The sequence below is a fragment of the Micromys minutus genome (assembly GCF_963924665.1).
Source record: "Micromys minutus genome assembly, chromosome: 10".
NCBI lineage: Eukaryota > Metazoa > Chordata > Mammalia > Rodentia > Muridae > Micromys > Micromys minutus.
This window is the reverse complement of record NC_137979.1, coordinates 13,579,431-13,602,090: the sequence shown is the minus strand read 5'-3', so window position 1 is coordinate 13,602,090 and position 22,660 is coordinate 13,579,431. Positions and strand designations below refer to the sequence as shown.

Genomic DNA, 22,660 nt, shown 5'->3' with positions numbered 1-22,660 from the left:
GTAGAAGCTTGAACAAAATTGGACTATAGAGGTATTCTAAGCCAACCAAAGGCAGTTAGCTACAACAACAACCAGAACAAAGACACTCTTATGTGTCAAATAAAGTGGGGTAGTGTTGGTACACACCTTTAGTTCCAACACTTGGAGGGATTCAGGGAGGCAGGTGTCTGAGTTCAAGGCCAGCCTGGTCTACAGAGCAGGTTTCAGGACAGGCAAAGCTACATAGAGAAACCCTGTTTTGGGGGGGAAAAAGTTTGTTTGTTTATTTGTCCAAGACAGTTTTTTTTTTTTTTTTTTTTTTCTGTGTAGCTCTGGCTGTTCTGGAACTCTCTATGGAGACCAGGTTGGCCTCGAACCCAGAGATCCACCTGCTTCTGCCTCCTGCTGACTATTGGGACTAAAAGCATACACCATCACTTTTTATAAAGTGAGGTACTTCCACTCCCCTTTTCCTAGATTGGTTTAATCATGGTGTGTGCCTCACATCTGGGCCCTCCTATGCCATGTGCCCTCTGGGTTTCATGTCTGGTGGGGTTAAGTTTAGGGCACTCCACATGTGGCCTGCTGTTGACCTCCTTCGGATGTAGGTCTCCACTGTTACTATCTCAAAGCATTGCGGCGGCTGAGCAATTTACAGGGAAAACGTTTCTTTAGCTCACACTTCAGGACATTTAAGAGCACAGCACTAGCTTCTGCTAGATCCAGTGGGGGTCTCGGAGCTCCGTCATCACGTACACGGCACCGTGGCTTCTGGTAGGAGCAGACAGTCACACATCGAGACTGAAGGCAAGAGGGATTTGGACACCTGGCTTCTCGGTACAGTTGTTCTCATAGGAACAAATTAGGTCCTGGGATCTCAGAGGCCAGCCTGACCTCAAACTTGCCATGTAGTAGGGTAGCCCTGAGCAGCTCCCCCTGCCTTCACCCGTCCAGGACTGGGGTTACAGGCATGTGTCACCATGCCCAGTGTATGCAGCGCTGGCTTGGTGCATTCTAGGCAAGCACTCTACCTACCGAGCCCCGTGAGAACTATTTTAGTCCCCATCTTAGACTGGCATCCCAGTGACTTAATCACCTTCACTAAATGCCACTTCCTGAAGGTCCCACTACCTCTCAACTACACCACATCGAGGACCAGACTTTCAGCACATAAACCTTCAGAGGCCACATTTCGTTAGCCAAAACACTGGGTCAGAGGGAAGGTAATTTAACTGGAGTTGACACCAGCTGCTGAGGCCCGGGATGAAGAAAAGCACTGCACTTCCCTCTTAGCACACTTGCCCCACCCCTTGACCTGTGGGCTAATCTCTGGGTCGTTGGGAAATCACAAAATCTACTTGAGAGGGTAGCACAAACCAGGTCCTTACCAGACTACTAAAACCTGAGGCTTGCAGTAAGATCTCTCAGTTTGAGGTCACACCAAGTAACCTAGGTGATGCAAACATAGTAAGTTTTTGTCACTCAGGTTTCCCCTAAAATGTAAAACTATAACCCTATGTGCATGTGACTTTGGACAGTGCCTGGTCATAACATAATGCATGAAGAACCTGGCACATAGTATATGTTTAATAAACATTGGGTGCTGTTTGTGTGTGTGTGTGTGTGTGTGTGTGTGTGTGCATATGTCTGCGTTCTGAGTCCAGAGGAGGAAGAGAGTGTCCCACTTTCTCCCTTTCCACTTTACTCATGTGAGGCAGAGTCTCTTACCTAATGTGGAGCTTTAAGCCCACCTGGTTGACCTAAGGTGGCTGTGGCCCTAGATTAGAAAAGGCATTTGGGGGGTGACATTCAGCCGGTGGTTCGGGGAGATGTACCTTCCACCTTAGACCATGGCCAAGTTCATCCGTAACTTCGCAGAGAAGGCACCGTCAATGGTGGCCGCTGCTGTGACCTACTCAAAGCCACGATTGGCCACATTCTGGCACTACGCCAAGGGTGAGCTGGTTCCCCCAACCCCTGGTGAAATCCCTACAGCTATTCAGAGCATGAAAAAAAAATAATTCAAAATGCTAAAACTGGCAGTTTCAGACACCTTAGAGTCAAGGAAGCTGTGCTGAAGGGTTTGGTGGCCACTGAGGTGAGGATGTGGTTTTATATCGGAGAGATCACAGGCAAACGTGGCATTGTTGGCTATGATATTTGAAGACCAATCTTTAGCTTCTGATTTAAGTTCTTATTTGAATATTCTTGGACCGTGTGTAATAAGACTGCAATCTGAATAAAGTCCTAGTTGTGGGGGAAAAAAAAAGAAGAAAAGGCATTTTGGTTTGATAATCCCAAAGGATTCATGTGGCTGTCTTAACCACAGAAACTGGACATTCATTTGGGCATAAAAGCTCTTTGAAATTGAGGTGCTGAGCTGGGCATCATGGGACAAGTCTTTAATCCTAGTACTCAGGAGGCAGAGTCAGGCTGATCTCTGTGAGTTTAGAGCTACCCTGATCTTTGTAGAGAGTTCCAGGACAGCCAGGGCTACATAGTAAGACCGTATCTAAAACAACAACAACAACAACAACCTGAGCTGCAGAGGCTCCTCGGCTCTGAGCAACTCTGCCTGCTGCACTTGGCCTGTTTTGTTTTTGTTTTGTTTTCCTTGCAGGTTGTGAATGTCACTGGAATCTCAGTAGGGACTGGCTTGGCCTCCGCTTGTGACACACTGATGTCTCAGGTGAGACATGGGTCCTTGGCCATTGCCTAGGGAACTGCAGCCTGTGGTTTGTCGGGGGTAGGGGTGGCCCTTTACCTATGGACAGCATAGCTTAGTTACTCGGCCATGGGACAGGACTCAGCTGACTTAGCTGTGACTCTGGCCACGATATAGGACACGAAAGCTGCATGCTGATGGCGCGGCACTGAGGCGTGCAGTAGGAAAACTAGCAAACTCATCCTAGGTGGCACCAGATTCCTTCGGGTGATTTTTCGGTCTGGAGCCTCTGATTGTGGGGGAAACAGTGTGTGTGGGATCTTTCTGCCTCCTTAGAGGTTTGGTTTATATGTCAAGGGCCTCCACTTTCGTTTGTTGGGTTTCACCTGGCCCTGTCCACTGGCTGGGTTAGGTGCAGAGGCGCAGACAGATCAGTGGCTCCCATTGTGTTTAGTGGACAGTTCTGCCCTCGCAGCCTGGCCTACACAGGGCCTGTGTTTTTCTTGTCCCTCACTCTGAGCTCCCCTGTAAGTGTCTTAAAAATGTTTTTGCACTCCTGGTCCGGCACTGGATTCAGTTCCCATCAACACCCTTTCCATCGCTTCCCCACCCACTGGGCTTAACCTTTGCTAGGTCTCCTTGGGGCTTCTCCAATAAAACAAGGTCATCCTTAACTATTGGGCCAGCCCAGCACCGTGGGTGTCTCTCTTCCCCAAACCCCCGTCTGTGCATATTCCCTTCCCAAAGCTCTGTTCTGCTCCTCTATGCTCCATGGGACCAGCCTCAGTTCCTAAGAGCAGGGAACAGCTGTCCTAGAGCACACAGGATGCCGCGGTGTCAGCTGTCTGGGGCGTGTTGGCCAAATCCCCCCACCTCTGGCCTGGCCCCACCCCGTGGGCAGTGTAGCAGGAAACATGGCTCCCAGGGCGGCAGGGCCTGCTGGGAATGTGAAGCCGTGGCTGCCACACTCACAGAAGCATTGTTTTCCCAAGTCCTTTGGAGGCAAGAACTTGAAGCGCGTGGGGGTCATACTCCAAAGAGGCATCCTCATCCTGCTTCTCTGCTGCTTCCCTTGCTGGGCCATCTTCCTCAACACCGAGCGCCTGCTGCTGCTCCTAAGGCAGGACCCAGAAGTCGCCAGGTGAGCACCGGCTCAGAGTCCCCCATCAGCAGTAAGTGGCTGCCACTCTGAGCGGATGAGCTGGATGTGAGCTCTCAGGGCCAGGCGCTGTGACAGTGGGCACAGAGTGACAGGCACAGGGACAAGGCAGCACACAGCAATGCACCGGGTTATCTGTCTATCATCTCTCCACACGGTTCTCTAGGCGCAGAGTCTGATACACAGTTGCCCCCCCCCCCGCTCCCCCGCTGCTGCGTTTAGGGTAGGCGGGGTTAAACAGCACTCTGGTGGGATCTCTGCTCCTGGGCTTGAGGCTTTTCCCAAAAGGTTTCTGCATTGCACTGTGCTCAGCTTGTAGTGCGTTGTTTTCCTGTTGGGGGCGTGGACCCTCCTTCCACCCTGAAAAGTCTCGGCTGCCCCTTCCCCCTACGTGAGTAACCACTTAGCAGCTCGGATGCTGCTGACGCAGAGTGCAGGAAGCCGGTTTGACTCAGCATCTCCCACATAGGTATTCGGTTTTAACTTTTAGAAGATGCCCTGAGCTGGACCAGAAGGTAGGGTGACCAGAAACCACTTCACTTTCCCCTGAAAGCTGTCTTGTTGTTCCAGGTTAGCCCAGGTTTATGTGATGATTTGCATCCCTGCTCTTCCTGTAAGTCTCACAGCTGCTGTGTTTCATTATTAGTATATAGTCATGGAAATGATAATAATAATAATAATAATATAATAATAATAATTCTATCGAGACATTTTTATACGTGAGTATAATGCCCTTAGATCATATCCAATTTCCTCTCTTTTCTTCTTCTGCCTTTCCCTGGTTCCCATGACCCTTCTCAATTTCCTCTGTTCTATCCCTCCCCCTCAATATACATATGAGAGAAAAATATGTAATAATTGTCCTTCTGAGTCTGGCTTTTCACTTAAATGAGGGGACACAAGTTTGTTCATTTTCCTAAAGATGACATGATCTTAATCTTAATGATAAAATAGTATCCCATTGTTTTATGCAAACTGCATTTTCTTTATCCATTTGTCCGCTGATGGCTACCAGCAAAATGTGTAATGATTACTCTCACATGTCAACTTGGTGAGGTCTAGAATTGCTCTGGAGACCAGCCTCATTAATGACTTTGGGGAGTTATCTTTATTGGGTTGATTTGAAAGGCCTACCCACTATGGGTGGCACCATTCCTTAGTCTTGGTTCTAAGACTGCCCAAATGGGAGAAAGTCAGTTGAACACAGGTGCTCATCTCCCTCTGGTTTTGGACTGTGGATGCAGTGTGGCCCACTGCCTCAGGCTGCCGCCATGAACTTCCTGTTGCCCTGAAATGTGTCCCTGAACTGTGAGCCAAAATAAACCATTTACCCTTTACATCACCTTACTTACATTTTATTGATTTTGTGTATGTGCATGTACACTCATGACACATGTGTGAAGGTCAGAGGACAACATGTGAGAATCTGTTTTCTCTTCTCACCATATGGGTCCTGGAGATGGACTTTAGATTATCAAGCTCAGCGGCAAACATCTTTACCCATGGAGACATCTCATCATCAGATCTTAAATTGTCATTGTCACAGCAATGGGAAAACAACTAGGACCACTATAGCTGTGAATGGTGCTGCAGTGATAGGACAGGGACGCAGTAAGACAATCCTGCTCACACATATGTGAGCGGTGCAGGCGGATCGGTTCAGTAGCTCTGCTTTGAAATCCGAGGAATGGCCAAACTGGTTTTCAGATTGGCTGTACTGATTTTCCCTCCCATGGATCGCGTGTGAAGTTCTTTCCCTACATTCTCTCCAGCCCTTGTTGCATTTCTGATAAAAGCCACTCTGACTTGGTTGAGATGGAATCTGATTTGCATTCTCCTGATGACCAAGAGTGTTGGGCATTTTTTTTTCATAAGTTTGTGGGCCCCCTTTTTCTGAAGCTTGTCTCTTTGGTTCTTTCACCCAGTTTGTAAATTGGTTTGCTCCTTCTTGTTATGTTTCCTTTTTTGAGATCTCCATATGTTCTGAATACTAATCCTCTGGCAGGTTAGTGGCTGGCAAACGTTTTCTTCCACTCTGTGGACCACTTCTTTTGCTGCATTCAAGACATTTTAAACTGATGCAATTCCATTTGTTTCCTCCCCTATTATTTCTTGGACTTTGGGGTCCTATTCTAGAAAGTTCTTGCCTATGCCTTTACCATGAGATATTTTCCAAATGTTTTCCTCTGCTAGTTGTAGATTTTCAGGGGTTTGGCCCATTTTGAGTTGATTCTTATACACATACATGGGGGGGGGGGAAGGGATAGGGGGTTGTTGACTTTCAGTCTTTTATAGTTCTGTGGTCCAGTTTTGCTAGGACCACTGGTTCAAAGGTGTTTCCTCTAACATGTTTCTGGCCTATTTGTTACAAGTCAGCATCTGTGTGAGCTGACTTCTAGGTCCTCCCCTCCACTGATCTGTTTGGGGTCGGTATCTGCCATCTCTGTCACTATGGCTCTGTAGTATAATTTGTAGTCAGATATTGTGATTCCTCCAGCATTGCTCTTTTCACTCAGGATTGCTTTGGACACTCCCTGTGCTTTTAGAGGTGTCATCCTATTTCCATGAAAAAACGTTATTGGGATTTTGATGGGGATTGCACTGAATATTTTGCTGATCATAATACAGCCATTTAACCAGTATTGATTCTGTCAATGTATGGACATGGGAGACCTCTTCATTTTCTAGCATCTCCTTCCTATTCTTTCTTTAGAGCTTTAATTCTGGAGGCCTTTCACCTCATTTGTGCCGATTACTTGGCGTTTACTTATCGTTCAATGGTATGGTAAGTGGAGTCGTCTTGATTTCCTTTTTGGTGAGTACACTGGTGTCATGGAAGGAAGTTGTTGATCTTGTGTCCTGCTACTTTGCAGAAATTATTTAACAAAGCTAAGAGTTTTCTGGTGGAGCTTTGGAACCCTGTAAGTATAGGGTAGTATCATCTGCAAATCGGGATAATTTGACTTCTTGTTTTCCTTTTTCCCTTCGCTTGCCTTGTTGCTCTGGCTAAGAGTTCAAGTGCTGTGTTGACTCAAAATGGTGAGAGTAGATACCTTTGTCTCCTAGAGAAAATGCTGTTTGTAATATGATAGTTTGGTTTGCATGTGTTTGTTTGTTTGCCTGCTTGCTTGCGCCTGTGTTCATCAAGGAAAGAAGTTAGGAGTTGGTTGCTGTGCCCTTACCTGACTCTGTAGGATGGCTTTGTGAGCATTCCTTCTGTTTCTGTTTTATGGGATGTTTGGGGCACTTTGATGTTGGCTCTTCTTAAGGTCTGATAGGCTCAGCATGGAATGAATCCCTCTCTTCCTTGGCGTTCTGTTTTACTGGGGACGCTCTCTCCACCTCACTGCTGATGACCGGCCGCTTGTTACTCTTGATTCAGTCTTAATAGTTCATGTGTGTCAAGAAACTGACTCATTTCTTCTAGGACTTCCGGTTTATTGGAATGTCCTTTTCAAAGCATCATCTAATGATGCCTTGTTTGCCTCTAATTTTATTGCTTTGGGCCTTCTTTCTCTCTTTTATTGGTTCAATCTTAAAGCCCATAAATCTTGTCCGTTTTCTTAAATAACCAACCTCGTCTCCTGGACTCTCTGTGTCCTTTAGTCTCCACCTTATTCATCTCAGCACCGATCTTTGATGTCTTTACTTCTTTTACTCTGCTGGTTTGGGTTCCATGAATTATAGCTCTCCCAAGACTCTGAGTGGATTCTCCTTTATTGAGAGTCTTTTTTTTTAAATAAGCAATTATCGATATCAACACTGATCAAGGCAAAGACTTAAATATAAAGACATAGACAATGGGGGATGGGGGCAGGGGATGAAAAAAAATAAGGAGAAAAACCAGAGAAAGAAAATGTAGGGAAAAAAAAAAAACCATGAAACGGTCATCTGAGAGATAAAAGGGAGGAAAGGCCAAATCAGATAAACGCCACTGAAACAACTGAATATAAAATCCAACCCAGGAGAGGAAGCAAGCCAGCTGCATCCAACACGGGAGAGCAAGCCAGCTGCAGCATGAGAACAGGATGGTTGTTTCCTGCCCCTGGGGTTGCAGAGGTGAAGGGGGGTGTGTGGGGGGGAAGAGGAGTAGGACAGATGCTGGTCAGAGATGTGGTCACACTGAGTCAAAGCCATACCTATGGCTCACTAGGGAACAGAGCAGGTGGCCAGAGAGAAGCCCCAGCTGGCTGCCCCTATCCAGACACTGGGTCAGAGCTACTTGGATGTTGGGGAGTCTGGTGCACAGACCCATGTCCACAGTAACCCTGAGGGTCATGCTTATATTAGCCCTTGCGCTGGGGCTCTGGTGTCCCGCGCAACCGTCTCGCCTGCAAGAACGACGCGGCACACAAAATAGGATTCTTCTGCGGTAAACTTTAATGCTCTCGAGAGGCAGAGCATAAGCATACATCAAGTAGAAGCGAAGACTACGAACTATCTAGCCCATCCCCTTATATAGGAATCAGTCCTTGCCTTGGACGTGGAGCCCCCTGATTGGTTGAAACTCATCAGGCCCTATGACGCCACGGGAGAGGCAGGGCTCAAGGAATGGAAAGTTACCCAGCACGTGCGCACATGACTTGTTTACTGCTAACTCCAGCCGGATGTCAGCGCCATCTTGTAATGGAGAATGTGCAGGCGGCGCCCCACACTCTGGGACTGAGCTTCCTGCCTTCTGGGGACTGGCTTGGCTCCTGCATACCTGCAGTTGGAAGGCTTATTGGAAGGATTGGGTTAGAGGCCATTGCTTCTGTCTTGAAGCAGTTCAAAGTTCAAGATTCCTGTACCTCATATTTATCACAGTGCTGTTCCTGATTCCTTGTTCCACGGCACCTCTCTTTTCTTTCCTTTTCTTTTTAAAAACTGTCATGCTATATAGCCTAGGCAAACCCAAAATGCTCTATCCTTCAATTTCTGAATACAGTGTCACCGACAGGGCCACCCTGTCCAGGACAGGGTTACTTTTGATTGTATCTGCAGAATATTTCACACCCCCTCAGATGCTTGTGGCTGGAAGTTTGTTACTTAGAGCCCGCTCTTTTCTGCTCTTCACCAAGTAAATCTTCCAACTGCTCACCCTGGCATCTCTTTAGGGTGAATCTTGTTTTCTGAATTTTGATGTCACATAATCAGATAGAAAGTATCCTAAAAAAACTGGACAAGATAGACAAGCGGTAGCACAGAGGATCCGGCAGCGACTTCACACAGACTCCCAGTCCTTGACAAGGAGAGAGGTGAGTGGTCCGAGGAAGGCAATACTCCACACGGAGAAGAATCAGAGTTGATCTGCACCTCTGATCCAGCATTGGAATCAGTGGGGGATGATCACAGACCTCAAGTGTAACGGGAAACCGAGAATGCCTGAGGAAAACAAGGAGAGCTGGGCGCAGGTAAGGGCTCTCTGAGAAGGCAGACAACAGCACTGGAAAGAACCCCACGATTCAACAAACGGGATGATGTGGAACTTAAAAGCCCACTCATGACAAATAGTCGTCAGAAGAAGAACCAGTCCTGGCTAGTTATACATTTCACATGGGATAAATATTTAAAATATACAAGTAACACCCCAAAACATTTAAATACTAATGGGCTGAATAAAGGAGGAAATAAAAGTGTCTAATAAATATTTGAAAAAGTATTCAATGTCTTTAGCTATCAGAGAAGCACAAATTAAAAGTGCGTTGACATTCCCAGTGAACCCAGCGAGACTTGATGTTATCAAGACAACTAGTGACGTCAAGTGCTGGCTGGGTGGTGGGAGTGTAAGCTACTGTGGTTACCATGGAGATCAACATAAAGATTCCTTAAAAAAGCTGAATATACATCTCCTCCATGTTCCCACCATACCACTTGCAGCTGTATAGCTGAAGGCACCAGCTTGCCACGGACATGCCTGTAGATCTGTTTCTTTGCTGCCAAGATGTGGAACGAGCCTGGGTGTCCATCAACAGATGGATAAGAAGGTGTGCATGCACACAATGGAATTTGATTTAGCTGCAAAGAAAAATGAAATTACAGGCCAGCAAGATGGAGTCCACGCAGGTAAACAGAATCTAAGTTCAGCCCTCAGGGTCACTCGTGGCAGAAGAGAGCCAGTGCTGCGCCAGTGCTGCCAAGTTGTTCTCTGACCTCCACACGTGTGTGCAATGGCACATGCATGCAAATGTACACACAGTAGTAAAAATAAATACACATAAAAAGAAAAGAAAATGAATACAACTGGAGACCACTGTATTAAGTGAAGTAAGCCCGACTCAGACAAATATTGCACCTTTCCTCTATTATGCAGAATGTAGGTTTAAGTAGCTCTCTCTGTGGATGTATGTATATATAATATATGTACTTATTCATATATATCTTTATATATTTGCATCTATATGTTTGGGTGTGATGTGACACAGAAGTAGGAAGGGAGCCATGAGAGGCGGAGCCTATACAGAGAGAGGACAGCAGGGCAGGGTGGTGGAGTATGTGTTATCGAAACAGAAGGTGAAGCAATGGGAGGAAGGGGACCAACAGGAAAGGGACTAGAGCTCTGGGGGACAGTGATGGGGGAATCAGGACAAAATGCAATTTTACATACATAGATGTATACTTATAAACACATATACACATGTCTGTATGTATATGAAGTGCCAAATGAAGCCCTCTTTCTTTTTGGCCAGCATATAGGCCAAAAGCTGAATAAAAAACTCTGGGGCTTGAGAACCTGACAGGCCCGGAAACGCTCTAGTGAAACCCACTACTGTTTACAGTTATCATCCGATGGAGACTGAGCTGCGGCACACTCTGCAGCAGGCATTCGCTGAGTGCGAAGCCCTGGGTTTGACCCACAGAAACGCACAAACAACAACAAAAACAGACGCCAATTGAGCTCTTGTGTTTCCTGTTCAATCTTGTAGGCGGCGTTCCTGTTCCAGCTACAGACGCGATATTTACAGAGCCAGGTATCCTCTTGGGTTTTTACGTCACACTACTATGGGAAATGGAGAGCAAATATCTCAAAGGAAATGTTTTTTGTAATAATTTGTACCTTGTTCCCCTGTGATTTATTTCTGTGATTCTCAGACACTTTGGAAACATGAGCCCCTGAGGTTGTGTGTACAGAAAAGATGGCCGTCCTATGGGTCCATCTGACTCAACCCAGTTCTCCCTATGTTTCTCTGTGGCCTTCACATCTAACCCTTCCCCTACTCTTGGGGATAGCTGCTGGCTTTGCATTGGGCCTGGGGGCCTGACCGAGTTCTTGGTACTGACTGGGAGGGTCTAGAGTTACTGCAGCTACACTTGTAAGTGTGGGCAGGACACTGTGTGCCGCAAGCAGGACAGAAGGGGAATCGAAGGAGAGGGCCAGAAATGGGTGGGCAGAGATTGAGCCCCACTTCCGTGTCCCGTCCCAGGTCACCCATGAACCTCTCGCTCACATTTAAATAGAAAGTCTCAGACAGAGGGGATAGCTCCACTTTAACAGTGGCCAACTCTGACTGCTGGAGTTTAATCTCAGGACCAGTGAGAAGGTTGATTTGAGGACCAGGAAAGTGTAGACAGCATAAGTAACGGGAAAGGGTGTTGCTGGGCACTATGGTTGCATGGCTTTAATTACAGCAGTAGATGCTCTGAGAGTTCAAGGCCAGCCTGGTCTACATAAAGAGTAGCCAAGGCTACATAGTGAGACCTTGTCTCAAAAACAATGATAAAAGCAACATTGTACATTGTTCAGCAAAGGACATTTTTCTACACACTTGCTTCAAAGCAGGTATCTCTGGGTGCCATGCACGGGAGAAGATCCTCATCACAGCCCTGAAAAGGGGTTGGGGTCTGGGCCCCAAGACCCCCAAAGCCTGTGTGTTCTTCCTAAGACCACTCTCTCTGGTCCTTGCTGTTGTGTTGAACTGAACGGGGCTTTAGAAACAGCCACCACAGGCTTCTGGGTGGCTCAGTCAAAAGCTGGATAGAAGGAGGACTCATTTGACCGTTGCCAGTCCTGGCTTCTCTACCAGCCTTACACTTTACCTCTGCCACCTGTCTACCTCTGAGTTTCACTTGGCAACCTAGCCAACAACCTTTTGCAAATGGTAATGTTTTTCTATTTGTTTGGGAATTTTAGGGCATCATTATGCCCCAAGTTATTGTTGGGATCGCAGCAAATGTTGTCAACGTGGGCATGAATGCCTTCTTGCTGTATGCCTTGGACCTCGGAGTCGTGTAAGTCGAAACCCATTCACCCAAGACTGCTGTGTGCCCTAGGGCTGGGGATGAACGAGTGAAGCAGGGAACGCAGACGGGTAAGCAGGCACCTAGCAGTCTGTACCCTGGTGCTCTGCATGTGAGGTAAGAGCTGGCCCAAAGGCCCACAGGGGAGCAGCTAGCTAGCTCCTGTCGTGGAAGAAGTGGAAGGTGTGGGGGTGGGGTGCAGAGATTAGGTGGAGAGACAGACCTCTTGGGAGAAAGCCATGTGAAGGCTTCCTTGGTTGGAGCAGCCTGAGTCCTGACAAGCAAGCTGCTGCCACCTGGAGGCTGAGGTGGGGGACAGGCAGTGGCCTGAAGAGCTTCTCCCAGGGCCTCTGAATTCTAAGTGACTGAGCCCAGCTTCTTCTTTAGCCATGATGAGAAGACCCTGTAATGAAAGAAAGAAGTTAGGGGTACCCTAGTGGTGTCCTGACGGCTCTTCCTTTCCATAACGGGGAGAGCTAGCCTCTGAATATGTAGCTAGAGAGAATCACAGCAGCAAACAAAGACTGAGCCCAACGGTTGGGCTGTCCAGGTCACTGCATTCATTAGTCAGTGGGTCATGACTGTGTACTCATAGATATATAACAACAAGTAAGAAAAAGAGGAGTAAAAACATATAATTTTAAAAAGTTAATATGTTAAAAATTAAGGAGAATAAAAACAAGATAGAGTATAAAATGAGTTATGCTAACTACTGGGTGTCTTCGCTGTGATTTGTTTGGTTTCCATGCACATGTTAATGTGGGTTCTGAGTGTCAATGAAACCACGTCAACCATGATTGAAGAGGGACGTGGGTGGGGGTGAAACTCAGTGGTAGAGAGCTCGCCTGGTATGCACAGGCCTGGTTCCCATCCTATCTTCTTCATGCTGGAAGGATGGAGGCTGTATCAGGCAGAGTTTCCTGGAAGAAGTGTGTGTGTGTGTTTGTGTACATACATACGTACATATATACATACTCACACACATACCCATTACAAAAGGGGAATTCTTGGATGGACTTACATGGTAGAAGCTGGGCAGTCTAACAATGGCCATTGACCCTTTGAAGATGCCTCAGCCATTCCAAACTGGCACTAAAAGCCTGGGAGCTCTCTGTGAGGTCGTTGGGGGTATGTCCATTTTGAAAGGGCAAGGAAGCTTGTTTTAGTCTGGGTTGTATTGCTGTGATAAGATACCGTGACCAAAGCAACTTGGGGATGAAAGGGTGTATTCTGCTTACACTTCCACATTGTATCATGGGAATCAGGACCACAGCTGACCTGGAGACCATGGAGAACACTGCCAATTAGCTTGCTCAGCCTGCTTTCTTATATTTCTCATACAAACCAGGACGACATGCCAGGGGTGGCCCCGCCCACAGTGAACTGGGCCCTCACATCAGTCAAAGAAACCAAGAAACCCACAGGACAGTCTTGGGGGCATTCTCTCACTGAGTTTGCCTTCTCAGATGTGTCTAGGTTTGTGTCACACTGATAAAAGCCGAACAAGAACAAAGCTATGGTCTGATGGCAGTGGATGCTAACAGCATCAGTAAATAGCTTTTCCTCGAAAGGAAAGGATCCTGGCAGACTTGGGCGTGCTTCCATTTTTTTACCTTCTTTGTATCTGGGCCGCCATCTTGCTGGATGGTATGGTCTGTCCTCAGTCAGGGCCTCCTGCGTCCAGTTCTATTCATGCCTTGCAGAACCAGTCAAGTTAATCAGTCAAGTTGACAACCAAGGGCAACTGTCACCCAGACATTGGTCAGGCCACAGAGGGAGTACACCGTGAACCAGTGGGTAGATGAGACATCACAGTCAGCCCAGGTTCCCATATGAAGGGCACCTCAGAGCCAGAGTGTCGGATTTTTCCTAGAGAGATATGCCTGGGTAGTTTGGAGTATGGAAAAAGGAGAAGGAAATATAGGGGTGGGCTCATAAATAATAAAGTGTGGGGCTCAGACAAGAACATGGGTTGGAAAAGTCTACAAGAAGGCAGAGTGTGACCTTGAGCTGGCCCAGTGTGTACCTGGGGTAGGAAGGGCTCCCACTGATGGTGTCCAGGATTATACTCTATGGAAAACAAACCTGCTCAAATCCTGTGGAGTAAAGCCATGGCTTGGAAGAGCAAATGAACAGAGGCTCTGATCATTCAGTCCTTCACCCTAGTCATCATCCAAGACATGCCTAATGGAGCATTGCTTAAGGTTGGCAGTCTGCAGAAAGCAATACAGATTAAGGCCCTCCAGTGTCACAGCGACAGACAGCAGATTCATCTCTGCAAAGGCAGACAAATCTATTACATATGGATTCAGCCAAAACACAAAGACAGCACAGGTGCTCCAAGATCACCACCGAACACAAGATTCTGGGGGCAGGGGATGGGTGGGGGATGGACGGGGGTATTTCCTCAGTTTGTGCATGGAAGGACACACTCAAACTAGCCATGGCCTTTTCTCCGACAGAGGGTCAGCCTGGGCCAACACCACCTCCCAGTTCTTCCTGTCTGCCCTGCTTTTTCTCTACGTGTGGTGGAAGAGAATCCACATTCACACCTGGGGAGGTAGGTAACACGGGGTCAACATTGCACAGGGGATGGTCACAGACACAGCTCTGGTTTGTGGATTTCTTTCCCCAATAGAAGTTCCGGTGTTTGTTTTTTATCTTTTAGAAAAATTTCAAAACATGGAAAATGATTGCTACTGAAAATAGAAAAATTACTAGGGACAGTGTGTGATTTTGTGTTTGTGTGGTTACCAAAATAGCCCTTTGCCCCTGAAACACTGTGTTGAATACTGGGTTTTAGGTTACAGAAAATTTTATTTAATAAATTAAAACTACTAATATGAAATCCTGCTTCTTGAAAATCATGCTATTCAGTTTAAGGGCAGTTAGATTACTGTCATATCGGCTTAAGAGAGCAGACTTCTCTCTCGCCAATTAGGACCACTTGTGGCTAAGTAGCTGAGAACCTTTGAGTAGACACCCACAGGTTTAGATTTTTGTTTTGTTTTGTTTCTATTTTTTCCAGTTTTACTGAGGCAACGTTGATAAAACTTGGATATGTTTAAGGTGTGACTGTGTGGCTATATTTTTTATTGTTGTGGTGGTGGTGGTAGTTTGTTTTGTTATGATACATTCCCACCACTTTTGTGTTTTTTAAATTTTGAGACAGGGTCTTAATAGTTGCCCAGGGTATCTTCAAGTCTGTGGCCCTCCCCCCAATGACCCCCTACCTTATCTCGCCTCCCTCGTCTCAGCCTTCGTAATAACTGGGATTACAGGTACACACACCTTTATGATAAGCCAACGTGATTATGCCTGTATTGTGTGCACATGTATGTGTATGTATGTGTATGCCTACATGTAGGTACATATGTGCATGTGTTCATGTGGAACCAGAGGGTGACATTCAGCATCTCCATCAACTGCTTCCCATCTTACTGTCTGAGATCATCTTTCCTGGATGCACTGTCTGGCCACCAAAGCCCCAGGCTCTCCGGAACTCTGTGCCCCATGTTGGGATTGCTGGTGAATACCGCCATGCCTACATGGGTCCTGGGGACCTGAATTTGGGTCCTCCGGCTGGTGAAGCAAGCATTCGACCTACTGACCGCCATCTGCAGAGCTCATTACAAAACAGTAGCTCAGCGTTTGGATGCCTTCTTTTCAGAAATGTCTACTTGAGTCCTTTTCTCCCCTTTTGCTATTGAGTTATATAAGTTATTATTTTGATTTAAACTCCTTATCAGATACATTAGATATTTCCTTTCATTCTGTGGGTTGCTCTTTTATTTTAGTTTTATGTTATTCTTCTTGGTTGCAAAAAGTCATTACCAATCCTGGTACCATAGCCTCTCTCCCCTGTGATTTCTTCTTTGATTTTGAGATCATAATAATTCTTGAATCCATTCTGAGTTGATGTTTGTATATGGTATAATCCTTAAATTTTTTAACTCTAAATCTTAAAATCGTATCTAAACTGGTTTTACTTCAGCTTGTCTTTTGCCTGTGAAGAGCCAGTGTTGTTGATATTACCCCTGAAAAGATTATAGCCTCAGAGCTGTCGGTGAAGATTGCTTGGCTGTATCCACCATGTTCTGTGGTAGTACCATACTGTTTTAAGTTTTGATAGCTTTGAAACATAGTTTGAAGTCAGGATGTTTCCATCACTGTTATTTTTCAAGATTGTTTTGGTTCTTCAGGATTGTGTTTCCAGAACTTTTTTTTTCTACTTTTATGATGAATGCTATTGGAATTTTGACAATGATTGTTAGATAATGTTGGGTACTGTGGACTGTCCTAGTCAGGGTTTCTATTCCTGCAGAAAACACCATGACAAAAAAGCAAGTTGGAGAGGAAAGGGTTTATTTGGCTTATACTTCCACATTGCTGTTCATCACCAAAGGAAGTCAGGACAGGAGCTCACACAGGGTAGGAACTTGGAGGCAGGAGCTGATGTGGAAGCCATGGAGGGGTGCTGCTGACTGGCTTGCTCTCTATGGCTTGCTCAGCTGCTTTCTTATAGAACCCAAGACTGTCAGCCCAGGGGAGGCCCCACCCACAATGGGCTGGGCCTTTCCACATTGATCACTAATTGAGAAAATGTCTTACAGCTGGATTTCATGGAGACATTTTCTCAACAGAGGCTCCTTCTTCTCTCTGTGACTCTATTGTGTGTCAAGTTGACACAAAACCATCCAGTACCTGGTGTTTTGACAGTCCTGATTCCTCAGGTCCCAGACCACGGAGACCTTCTGTTTGCCTGCCATCAGTCTCTCTCCCCTGAGCTAAAGCTTCTGCAGTGATTACCGACCTCCTCCGTTAGACTCACTCCTAAGTACTTTCTTCCTTATGACATTAAAAGTGGGATTTATTCTCTCCAATCTTGCTGTCCCCGAGTTCTGATGCTGAGCCCAGAAACTTCTACTTGCTTTCTTTTCCACTTATGTTTTGTTAGTGTATAATTTACACAAATAATGGCTTTCAGTGGCGCCACACACTTTAATCCCAGCAGACAGAGGCAGATGGATCTCTGAGTTCTAGGCCAGCCTGGTCTACAGAGCAAGTTCCACGACAGCCAGGGCTACACAGAGAAACCCTGTCTGGAAATAACAATCAAACAAGAAAACAAAATGTGTTTCATTATGACTTTTTTATATTTGTATGTATACCTTGTGTACCTGTGTATGGCATGTACAGTGTGTACTGTATGTACATGTGTACTGTGTATGCATGTTTGCTGTGTACTGTGTGTACCACATGTAAGTATGTACCATGTATACATATGTACACATGTACCATGTATGCTGTGAATACCACATGCATGTGCACATGTATGTGTATACATGTGAACTGTGCATATGTGTGTACCATGTATACCACGTGTTTCAAGTGTAGTATGTGTATACTATGTATGTATGTATATATATGTCTATTCTGTGTATACCATGTGTATATGTGTATTTTCCTCCTGTGATTTTCCTCCTGCTCAATTCTGTCCTCCTCCCAGCTGGTCCCTCTTCTACCTAATAGTACTCAACATGGCAGTCTCTAGTTCCATCCATTCTGGGGGCAAACAACATGATTTTGTTGTTCTTTATGGCTGAATGAAACTCCACTGTGTGCATGTACCACACTTTCTTTATCATTTTGTCTGTTGGTGGAGAGATCCCATTTATGCTGATCCCATACCATGGCTCTTGTGACTAACATCATGGTACTCTTAAGTCGGTAGGTCTCTGTTGTATAATGACTTGGTTTCCTTCAGGGGTAGCAGTGGTATAACGAGATCATATAGCATCCTATGTTTAGGTGCTTGAGGCCCTACTATGCTGCCTTGCATTTTCCACCAGCAGGATATGAAGCGCCTTTCCCTTGAATTCTTTCGGGCAGTTGATAGTTGCTTGTTTACGTGATGATAGCCATTTTGATTGGCATATCTCTATGTACTTTTTATTTGTGTTTCTCTGTGTACTTTTGATTTGTGTTTCTCTGGTGGGTGAGGTTGTCTCAGTTCTTCATATGTTTGCTGGCCATATTTTTCTTTGAGGCTACTCAATTTATTTACCCACTAATTGACTGAATTAATTGCTCCCAGCCTTTTATCTTATGTATTCTGGATTTTAGCCCACTCTCGGAGAACAGCTTGCAGAGATTTTTTTTTTTCTCCTGTTTTATAGATGGTCCATCCACTCTGGTGGTCAGTTCCTCTGCTGTGTCGGGCCTTTCAATTCCACACAATTCAACTGCCAATCTCGCTCTTCTTTCTTGAGCTGTTGGAGTTATTTTTAGAAAGTCCTTGTCTGAGCTTACTCGAAGTCTTTCTCTATGGAGATTTCAGAGTGTCAGGTCTTACATGAAGGCCTTTTATGAATTCTGAATAGGTTTTTGCTTGGGGTGAGATATAAGGCTTGCATTTTAGTCTTCTACTTGTGAAGATCCAAAGCCCCCCCCCCACCTTTTATTATCCAAAACAAGCATAATTTACGTATTGATGGTTTAAAACACAGTGTATCTGTGAAAAGTGCTTAAAATAAGAACAAATAGGAATGCGCTCCGGTCCCTGCTTTTCTTCCTTCCTTTGCCTCCGTTTCTCATTTAAAAGCCAGCAGAGACGAGAGACCATTGAGGAAATTCTCTGCGTTGCTCGGCAGCCTCCACATCCCACACCGCTGTTGCTAATTCCCTCTCTGCTCACAGTCCTTAGTCATTTCCGGCTTTTTCCAAGTCGAAATAAAGAAGATGATCTTGTTTTTTTACAGCCTCACTGAAGCATAATTTGTACACTGTGAAATAGACTCACTTGGGGTTGTTTTCACTGCTGTATAGACGTACACTGATATGGCCTAGATTTAAAATGTTTCTGTAACAGAACTGATTCCCCTGGTCAGTTTGGAGTTAATTTTCTCCCCCCAACCTCAGCCTGGATAGATGTCAATCTTAGTCTCTAGGCTGGTCTTTTCTGGAGGATGTCAGTTGTTTCCTGTGAGCTATCTGTTGGTAACTGTCAACAATTAAACACTGTGCCTTCAATAGATTATCAGCTGCTTTTCTCAGTGACATGACCAGATAACCGAAGAGAAGCAACTTAATGTGGGAGGGATTTGTCTTAGCTAATGATTTGTGTGGAGACAGTCCATCATGGTGGGGAAGTGACTGCGGCAGGGTGAGGTGGCTGGTCACGTTGCATGTGCAGTCAGGAAGAAGGGAAAGATAAATGTGGTGCTTACTGGCTTTATTCTTCACTGGAAAGATACACTTTGTCCTTTGTAACTGGGATGTGGCCTGTAAAAAAGCAAATCATTTGAGCATCTGGTTCCCCAGTGACTTTTCATCCAATAACTCTAACCCGGTGTGGTGACTCTCCACCGAATCACAGATCACACTGTGAGTCTGAAATATCCTCAGGCTCTAGCTGTACTTGGGCCAGCCATGTTGGATTCCGAGATAAGCTAAGGAAAGAGGAACCTGCTCATTCTAGCTTAACCACTGAAGGTTTACATAAGTGGCGTGCATAACTGGAATCCAAGAGGAGGTGTGTTGGTATTAGTGCCCAGAGAAAAGCGAGGTAAGACAGTTGGAGAACCACATTGCTCACTGCAGTGTATCCAGCCCCACAGTTTTCTTGCCTCTGTCCTGTATGACGCACCTTGGCTTCCCCTCTCCTGAGCCTTATGTGTCACCTGTCTGTCTGTTCGTCTGTCTGTCTGTTCAGAGTCCAGAGAGGTTCTGCTCCCATACTCTCTGAATTATTTCATCGAGACAGGCTCCAGCCGCCATCCCTTCCCCACCCCTCACAGCATCAGGGTTATAGCTATGTGCAGCCTCCCCTGGCCTTTAGCTGGGGGATTCGAACTCAGGTCCCCAAGCTTGTACAACAAGTGCACTCACATATTAAACTGTCTCCTTTCCCCCTAACGCCTTATATCTTGTATCTTATTTAGTTTCTGATTACCTTGTTCCTAATTTCAACAATTATGCTTTTATTTCTAAATATTTTGAGTGTTTCTTTTTGTCTATCTGTCCATCCTTACTTTAAAATTTTTTTTTTGCCTTTAAGGATTTTTAAAAGATACCCTAAAAATAAACATTTTAATCGCTTCTGGGAGAGTTTTATATACTGTATTTTGGTCATATTCACCTCTAACTCCTCCCCTTGACTCTCCCTATCCACCCTGCCTTCTATCTCTCTCTAATTTCATGTCCTCAGTTTTTAACGGTTCATTGTCTCCTATCTGTGCTGTCTGTGTGGTTCTGGGTGTGGGGCCATCCACTGGAGCTGAAGCATGGCCCTGCTACCAGGAGCCACACGCCCCTACAGAGTCGGACTCTTCCTTCCCGAGACCCTATCAGCCACCCTTTGCTATGGGCGGGGCACAGATAATTCCTCCTTCACACTAGAATGGTGACTGGCTTCGTCTTCGTCTTCTGCAGACCCTGTGCAGGCAGCCACAGCTGCTGTTGAGTTCATGAGCACAGTGGTCCTGTCACATCGGAAGCACTGTCTCCCTCTGGTCTTCCACATCCTCTGGCTCTTACAACACTTTTAGCCTTTCTTCCAGTATAATCCTTGAGCTTTGGGGAGTAGGTGTGGTATAGATGTCCGACTTGAGCCTGCGCACTCCACGGCCACTTTCTCTCTTAACCAGTTCTGAGTTTCTGTGTTAACCATTTGCTGTGTAAAGCCACACCTCTGATGATCGCTGAGAACTGCATTGATCTGTGGGTCAAGATACGAGGCAGTTTTATACTATGTCCATGTAGCACAGGAATAATGGTAGACTTACTCCTGGGGTCTATGAGTTCCCCAGCCATGACTGAATATTTGTGAGCTCAGTCCTGTCCAGGTCCTGTGCAAGCAACCTTAGCTACTGAGTTCACGAGAGCGGCAGCCATGCTGTGTCTGAAGACCGTCTCTCAGCCCTCTGCCCGGTAACCCGATTCTTGTATTCATCCCACTGTCTTTCTGTTCTCTGCACCCTGAAGGTGGTGACATTGCTGTCCTGTTGAGGGCTGAGTAACTGGACCAGCTTGAGTCTCTGCATTTACTGCCTTTCTTTGTAAAGAGAGGCCTTCTCTGACCAAGGCTGAGCACAGCCCCAGTGTAAGCTTATAGACTGAGGAGACAGTTCAATGACACTGCCACTGAGCAAAACAGAAGCAGTTCAGGTTTATCACTAGAGACTCTGACCTCCCCAGTCATGGGTCTTTGACCAAGTCCACAGCACAAAGCATGAACTGCCTCCTGAGAAGTGGATCCTAGATCCAGCCAGACTCCAGTCAGGACACGATTACGTCACTGGGATCATCTTACCTGGCGTGTTGGTATTGTAACATGGAAGGGGTACGTCTGGGTGAGACCATTGACAACCTTTCTTCCTCTGCATCCTGCGCAGCAGCTTCCATTAGTGAAAGCTAGACAGCAGGGAGGCAGTGTCCCACTCATTTCCAGTGTGATGTCTCCCTGTCCTGCACCCCAAGTGTGCTCTTAATATCCCTTCCCTGTGTAGAACTGGTGCTCCCAAACACTATCCCCACTCCTCTCTTGAGAGACGGCTACCATCTGCAATAAGGTTCCTACCCAGAGGTGGATACTTTGTAAGAACAACAGACTAAAAACCTTCTATGCAGCAGTCAAGCCATAAGTACCAATTGTTTTAGGGTCCACAGGGAGGCTGGTGGTCTTTTCGTGCTAATAGAGTTATTCCTTTGCACCATTGTGAGTGAAATAGATGTTAATGGAATGGATTAAAAGGAAAGATAAAGGAGAAACCATTTTAGTTTTAGGTTGCTGGAAGAGAAGGATTTATGGTTTTGGTTTTGGTTGGTTTGATTTGGTCTGGTTTGGGTATAGAAAGGGTGGGTGGGCAAGATGGCTCAGTAAGTAAAAGCAGTTCCTCACGAACCTGACTACCTGGGTTGATCTCCAGAACCTAACAACGTGAAAGGACAGAGATAATTCCTGAAAGTTGCCCTTTGATCTCCACATGTGTGCTGTGGCATGCCTGCACACAGACATACAAACACTCACACACACACTCTCTCTCTCACACACACACACACACACACGATCACACACACTCTCACACAGTCATATACACTCTTACACACACCCACACAAATTCTGAAACACACTAACACACACATTCACACACACTCTCTCTCACACATACATATACACAATCTCATACATAAACTCACACACACACTCTCACACACATTGTTACACACTCACAGAAACACACACACACTCTCACACACTCACACACACATACACTCTCACACACATTCTTACACACATACACTCTCACACACATTCTTACACACTCACACACTCCTTCACATACACACACTCACATACTCTTACACACACTCACACACTTGCACACACACACACACAGCATTTTAAGAAAGAAAGGTGAGAGGCTGCCCTCACTGCATCCCAAAGACTCTAATAAATTGTGTTTTCATTTTCATTTGATTTTAGAGATTTTAGAATTTCTTTCCTGTTTTCTTTAATGACATTCAATCTCCAGGTCTTTGTATACTTTCTGTTGTTTCTTTAGTAATGACTTTTAGTTTGTTTCCATTATTGGAAGGTAGAGAAGAAGTTATTTTGTATTATTTGATAACTTTTTTTA

The 22,660-nt window shown here is 45.7% G+C and overlaps 1 protein-coding gene and 1 pseudogene across 2 annotated transcripts in view; both read left to right on the top strand.

The window, feature by feature from the left end:
- Positions 1 to 22,660, top strand: part of LOC308425454 (multidrug and toxin extrusion protein 2) — a gene marked incomplete at both ends in the record, with an annotated part of 38,624 nt that overhangs the window by 1,478 nt on the left and 14,486 nt on the right. Inside the window, 6 exons of the mRNA XM_080922786.1 lie at positions 2,600 to 2,668; positions 3,637 to 3,785; positions 4,374 to 4,416; positions 10,709 to 10,753; positions 11,914 to 12,011; positions 14,483 to 14,580. Coding sequence (XP_080778912.1) covers positions 2,600 to 2,668; positions 3,637 to 3,785; positions 4,374 to 4,416; positions 10,709 to 10,753; positions 11,914 to 12,011; positions 14,483 to 14,580 — 502 coding nt within the window. The remainder of the gene's footprint in view (positions 1 to 2,599; positions 2,669 to 3,636; positions 3,786 to 4,373; positions 4,417 to 10,708; positions 10,754 to 11,913; positions 12,012 to 14,482; positions 14,581 to 22,660) is intronic.
- Positions 1,830 to 2,143, top strand: LOC308426236 (ATP synthase subunit g, mitochondrial-like; annotated as a pseudogene). The gene has a single exon. The product of its transcript is annotated as an ATP synthase subunit g, mitochondrial-like (transcript).